We start from the raw sequence: 6,505 nt of genomic DNA, 5'->3' as shown, positions 1-6,505 counted from the left end.
ATCTTTTTTAAATGAAAAAAAAACCCATCATGTTTGTTAAAATGTCTTAATTTTCATACAAACACTACTACTACAACATGTAATGATGGAAAAACCAAAGTGTTTTACTTCCCCTTAGTAGTTCTCTAAGCTCGGAATAATATGCCCTTAACATATAACACAATCTCCATACAAGATATTTCAGTGTGTGTATTTCCTAATATCAAAGAGCATGTGCGATATAAGTAAATCAGAATCAGGTTTATTACCAGGAAGGTTGAAACGTACAAGGAATTTGACTTAATGTCATGGTGCATACATAAAAGTGAAACAAAAATAAAAAAAACACAGATAGAGAACTATTTTAAGAAAATGGAATTTGTTTGACGTGACTGGACAATATGTCATGACACATTGAGAAAGTGTGTCATGTGAGCATCATAAATGCAGATGGTAATTAAGAGAGTATGCTCCCAGCGCTGCATGCTCCCTGTCACTGGGTGCGCATGTGTGTCTTTCAGCTGAGTTAAACAGGTTGAACAGGATTTGCATGCTTTAGATAACATACAAGTAGTGCAAAGCAACTGGCCAGGGTAAACAAGCCTTGGATTTCCCCGTGGTTTTACAGGAGATTTGGATTTTCTACTGTTTGTTCTTTGTAAAAAATGACCATCAACAACTTTGCAATAGAATATGATGCCATCAACAGCCGAAACACCTTTACAAATGGAGATTCCATCAATGGGAGAATCATCGTGGAGGTTTCTAAGGAAACCACAGTCCAGTGTCTAATTTTTATAGCAAATGGAAAAGCTCGGGTCCGCTGGGGTGATCAACATCATACGTACTGGGCTGATGAGAAATATTATGATATCAAACATCATATCTTGAGAGAGTCAAGACAAGATGGTAACGTGTTAAATTAATACAATCATTGATATGTTGTACATTGTAGCTAATGCAAAGACTTTGAGATAAATAACAATTTTTAATGAAGTTCAAGGACTCATTATAAGTAATTCTCTTCCAGGCACTGAAGTTATCGGTAAAGGGAGACATGTATTCCCTTTTTCCTTCAAGATTCCTGACAAGTGAGACATCTTTATTTTTTTAAATGTATGTTTTATATCGTCATCTTCTTTAAAGGTCATTACATTTTCTTTTATTGTACTTGACAGCAAAATCCCATCGTCATTTATATCTGGCATTGGCAACATTCATCATAAACTGAAGGCAGAGCTCAAACAATCAATGAAGCTGACCAAAAAGGCCAAAACCCACTTCACATTTGTGTCAAAAGCAGACATGGATATTCCTGGACTTCTGGTAAGAAATCATTAGTCTATAAACCTGCACATTTAATGACAAATGTCTGAGCCAAATTGATCTATTGGGTTTGATTTTTTAGGAACCTCAGTATGGTAGCAAGGACAAATCTGTCACGGTATTTGGCTCTGGAATTATTTCAATGGATGTTCAGACCAAGCAAATGGGATACAAACAAGGTAACAATCTAGTCTGGTAGAAATTCACTGCCTTTCCTTAACTACACATCATGTTTTGAATAATAGGTATTTGTTAACTGACTATTGATACAAACTGTTGTTTCGTTCAACTTTGAAATGAATTTATGCTGCAACCGTTTCATAATGGCATAAAGGAAGTGCACTGTGCACAAACGTTGACAAGTGTGTAAGGGACACAACAGGTCTTACAAGCTTTTGCCTCTGTGCAAGTAAAGGTTAAACCAGCATTCAACATTGTAGCCTTTCCAGCCAAGTGAAGTTGATGTTAATGAAGCTGGACCTTTAGGGACTCTCTATCGGATTATGGGAAGGGATTGTGGCTCTTTTGACTTTCACAAGTCTTATTTTCAGTTTGGGGAATGTCTTGGAAAATGTACCCCTTTGCACAAGAATCACTATTAAAAGCTGCATATTTATTTTCATTTTTTTCTGAATGACCTCAAAGCTAGTTTGGCTTTTCTTCAAGTTTTTGTTACTGGTTCATATGTCCACAAAATACATTGCAATACATATTTCCTGGGCAATTTATCCCATTAGCAGTAATGTTTGTGCCATTTTGATATTTATTTGCTTTTATAATATGCAGGTTACCTTGGAATGGGTCTATGTGTGATCATATAGCAATGGTTTCACAATGAAAGCTCCTTATTGATTGAGTTCAACCATTTTTAATTTTTCCTGTTCTTTAAGAGACTTAGCAGCAGCTAGAAATCTTGTTTTTATTCCAGTTGTTCTTCACTTTGTTAATGTGATGCAGAAAGATATTCCACGGCATGTACATTATAGCATCGCTGCAAAGCCTGGTGTAAGTTACTCTTACATTATTAAACCTTTCTCTGACTACTAATTGGTTTTTATAATTAAAATAGCTTTCATTTCTCGTTTTTACAGGTAGAGATCTCAAAGTCTCAGTTGAAATCGTCAACAACTCAAGTCGTTCAGTGAAGGCTAAAGTCATCCTGTATGAGAAGAAGAGCTTCTTCGCCCAGGGTCGCAGAAGAGTTTCCACAAAGGAGATCCTTAAGGAGAAGATGGAGGCTGTCACATCCTCTAACAAAGAGTCTGTGGTCAAGGTGATGAACATCCCCAGAGAGTTACCTAGCTCCATCTTAAACTGCAGCATCATCAAGCTGGAGTACAGGCTGAAGGTAAACTAAATGTACTTTGTGGGTTGTAATCTCCTCTTTCTGAGCCCTTCTCTTGTTCATATGGTGCTTTGTAACAATAGCTACTCAGCATGAAGGGCTTTTCCATGTGTCTGCTTACATTGTTGTTGTTTTTTTTACTTTTGGTAAGCGCATGAGTTTTCATTTTCTCCGCCCTCTGTGACATACAAATTAAATAGTTCCAGTGATTTACAACAGGAAAAAACTTAAAATGTCTTTCTTTCCCATGATATACTGTGTAATATACAAATGGACAAAGTGGACCCTTTTCTTCACTGGCTGTAAACTAGTAGATACTCAAATAAATATGGCAGGCAGAACACAAATCAATATATCAGAGAAAGGAAACACTGAACGCTTATACATTTAACAAACTCCAGAGAGTGATACATTACACTAACACAGAGGTGATGTAGTTACAAAGCAAAGGAATACATTACATTACACGTTACTTGTTAGACGCTTTTATCCAAAGCGACTTACATACTCAATACTGTGGGCAATCCCCACAGGAGCAATTTGGGGTGAAGTGTCTTGCCCAGGGACACAACGACATGCTGACTGCAGTGGGGTTGGATGGAACTTGTGACCCCCTGATCCGAACACCAACTCACTAACCCACTGCGCCACACGCCTCCTATTTTGTATGAATGTAATACTGTAAGAAATAATAGAAAGCCCACTGACTGAAGTCAAGGTGAACTTTATTGTCAATCTTTCAGTTTGTGTGTACAGACAGAGAGATCGAAATACCGTTTCCCACAATCCCGAATACAAAAACACAAATAATAATAAACTAGATTGATACAAAAACTCTCCGGTTATGAAAATGTCTTCACTCACTCACCATTGTTCATGGTGTTTGCCAAGATAATTGGTTATGGGCACACGATGTAAAGAAACAGTAGAAACAAAATATGATTACTATATAATATCAACATTTGTTTTCACAGGTCCATCTAGATGTCCAATATGCTTCACACCCAGAGATCACACTCCCTATAGTGATCCTACCTGCCTCTGAGGATACTCCTCAACAACAACAACAACAACACCAACAACAACAACAACAACAACAACAACCTTCTGATGCTGGCTTTGGGTTTGATGGATTTGGGAACCCAGAGCAAGCCCCCTGGAGCCCGGCACCACACCAACCAGCAGCAGCCGCCAGCGCTATGGATCCTCCACCTCCCTATGCAGCATATGCAATGTACCCTCCTAACCAGAGTTGGGTGTAACGCGTTATAAAGTACAAAGTACAAAGTAACGCGTTACTGTAATACTATTACTTTGTCGGTAACGGAGTAGTGTAACGCGCTACTTTTATAATTCAGTAATCACACTACAGTTACTAACATTGCCCCGACACGCGTTACTTCGTTCATCAATCAGTCATAATCAAACCTCAACAAACACCTGCAAAGAACACATGCTAAGGTGAAGCTAACGCACATAGCTGTTGTTTATTTATATCACACACGTAGTCTGTTCTTCTTCTCTGTTTTCCGGTTGTTGCCTGTTTTGAATGACGAATACACACTACCGCCGCCTGCTGGTAAGGAGAGTTATTGCCACTCACGCATGCGCAGTTCGTACGTGCTCGGCTGAAGTCTTTGCGGTGTGCTCCAGTCTGGCTCCAGTGCAACACATGGCCAACACGCTGACGCAACAGCGTGAGCAGAGATAGACTGCGCAAAATATACAGATAGCAGGAGACAGAGGACAGCCATGGTCAGATAGGAAAACATTCAGGGGCTATCTGGATCAGTCTTATGCGTCAATGGAAACTGAACTAAAGAGAACATTTGAAACTTTAGCAGTCTGCGTGATCTGCCTGCAGGGAGGGGCGGGCCGGCCCTGCGAGTAAAGTAACGAGTAAAGTAACGAATTACTTTATGTAGAGAGTAACAAAGTAGTGTAATATATTACTTTTTTTTTAAATATTTTTTTTAGTAACGACCCCATCTCGGCTCCTAACCAATACTGGACTGGAAAGTAAATACGGCAACAATTCGGCATTGCTCTTCTATATTATTGTCATGATCGACTGTTAAACACAGTATCAACATTACATACAGAAGAATGAATGATGTTGTCTTTGTTTACCACAAATAGGCTACTACCTACTTATTATTGGCTCAAGCATCATACATTTGTTTGGAGATGTTGATGCCACATTTTGTGTGTCTATGTTATTGTGATTTGTTTGTGAATTAATCATAATTTGAGTGTTATGTAAATACTGAACATACAGTACAACAACTTTGGACAGTCTTCAATGAGACGGGAAATTCAACATGATTCATAAAATATTATCTCACAAATGTATTTGTTTATTTGTATTTGTGCATTTAAATGGTCTACAAAGTTCACGCCAGAGGGATTTTCTCTCACACACGACCCCCCACCACTCCCCCTGCCTGAAACGCCTCCACTCCTTTGTTTACTTCTGTAACGTGACATCACTATGTAACACTTGCCCTTCTATTGGCTAGTGCTCCAACACATTGTAAGCAATAGACTAAGGGGCGGGACCAGAGGCGGATTTAGGATTGTAGGAGATCCGGGGCTTAGCCCAGGAGTTGTTGAGGGGGGGTACAGGGGTAAAGTACTATTTTTTTACAAGTGGGGGGTGGACCAAACATCCTTTAGGGGGGTCGTCGCCTCCTCTAGGGGGGTCCGGGGGCAAGCTCCCCCGGGAAGATTTTTTTTTAAATATTGAAGTTAAAAGCATCAATCTGGTGCACTTTGAGAGCAACATTAACCCTACCTTAATAATACCTTAAAGGGGACATATCATGCTATATTTGATTAATATGTTGAAGGGCCATACCTATATAAAGTATATAAATAGTTTTTCTTTCAAAATACCAAACAGATCCTGCATTTTAGTCATGCCTCATTTCGCTCTATTTGCTCTTTCCAGCGCTGTTTTTGCAGGGGGCTGATTCTGTGAGCTGCACCACGCCCCCCTGCAGGAGAGGGGAGAGTGCTTTGAGATCAGCTGCTGGGCTGCAGCGGGGAGAAGAGGGGGAGAAAAAGAGATCTCCGTCCTCCGTGTTTTATTCTTATATTATTATATAGAGTCGTTATTCATTTGTTTTAAAGCTCAATAAATAACAAAGAAGACCTTTGACCGGCACTTTTCTAATTTTGTCCGGAAGATTTAAACTTTAACGGACATGTTGACCGGCGAAAAAAAATCTAACTGAAACTCTGCCGCACGGTCCCCTCGTTCCTTGGAAGAGGCGGAGAGGAGGGAGTTTGACTTCTGCTGGTGGACTACCGGAGAGAATTACAGCGAGGGAGGGATTGCATTGAATTACAGCAGCGGGAGCAAACGCCGCGGGGAGGGAGAAAAAGAGCCAGAGCAGAGTATAAACAGAAGGGCAACCATGCGCGGGAAGTCTTCTTCGCTGCTTTTGTGGCAGACTACAGCGCCACTTACAGGCCTGGCATATGTACTACAGCGTCTCCAGCGCAATGGCCGGCCGTGGCCCAACCCCACATTCCCCTGATAGGTGGAGAATTGACCAATAAGCGGAGCACCACTTCTGTGACGTAGAAAATAATTCAAATCTGGATCAGTCTGTATCAGATCCATTGCAGCCCCGTTTTTAGAGATTTGGGTATGGAGGAAAAGAGAGAGGGTTTTGTTTTCTGACACTTGGTGAGTTCCCTGGAACACCGGGGACTAGGGGTGTAACGGTTCACAGAAGTCACAGTTCGGTTCGTACCTCGGTTTTGGGGGTCACGGTACGGTTCAGTCCAACAAGAAAAAGAAAAAAAAAGTCCCAAATGCATAATTCCAGGTTTGTTGTTATTTATTTT

The 6,505-nt window shown here is 40.3% G+C and overlaps 1 protein-coding gene across 1 annotated transcript; it reads left to right on the top strand.

Moving 5' to 3' along the window:
- Positions 1 to 644: 644 nt before the first annotated feature.
- On the top strand, positions 645 to 3,912 carry LOC117452614 (arrestin domain-containing protein 3-like). The gene is made up of 6 exons (XM_034091324.1): positions 645 to 895; positions 996 to 1,070; positions 1,158 to 1,305; positions 1,388 to 1,484; positions 2,397 to 2,653; positions 3,625 to 3,912. The coding sequence occupies exons 1-6, from the start codon at positions 645 to 647 to the stop codon at positions 3,910 to 3,912; spliced, it is 1,116 nt and encodes a 371-aa protein (XP_033947215.1).
- The last annotated feature ends 2,593 nt before the right edge of the window (positions 3,913 to 6,505 follow it).

Source organism: Pseudochaenichthys georgianus, chromosome 9 (assembly GCF_902827115.2).
Source record: "Pseudochaenichthys georgianus chromosome 9, fPseGeo1.2, whole genome shotgun sequence".
Lineage (NCBI taxonomy): Eukaryota > Metazoa > Chordata > Actinopteri > Perciformes > Channichthyidae > Pseudochaenichthys > Pseudochaenichthys georgianus.
The sequence above is the reverse complement of the archived record's forward strand: the minus strand, read 5'-3'. Positions and strand labels throughout refer to the sequence as shown.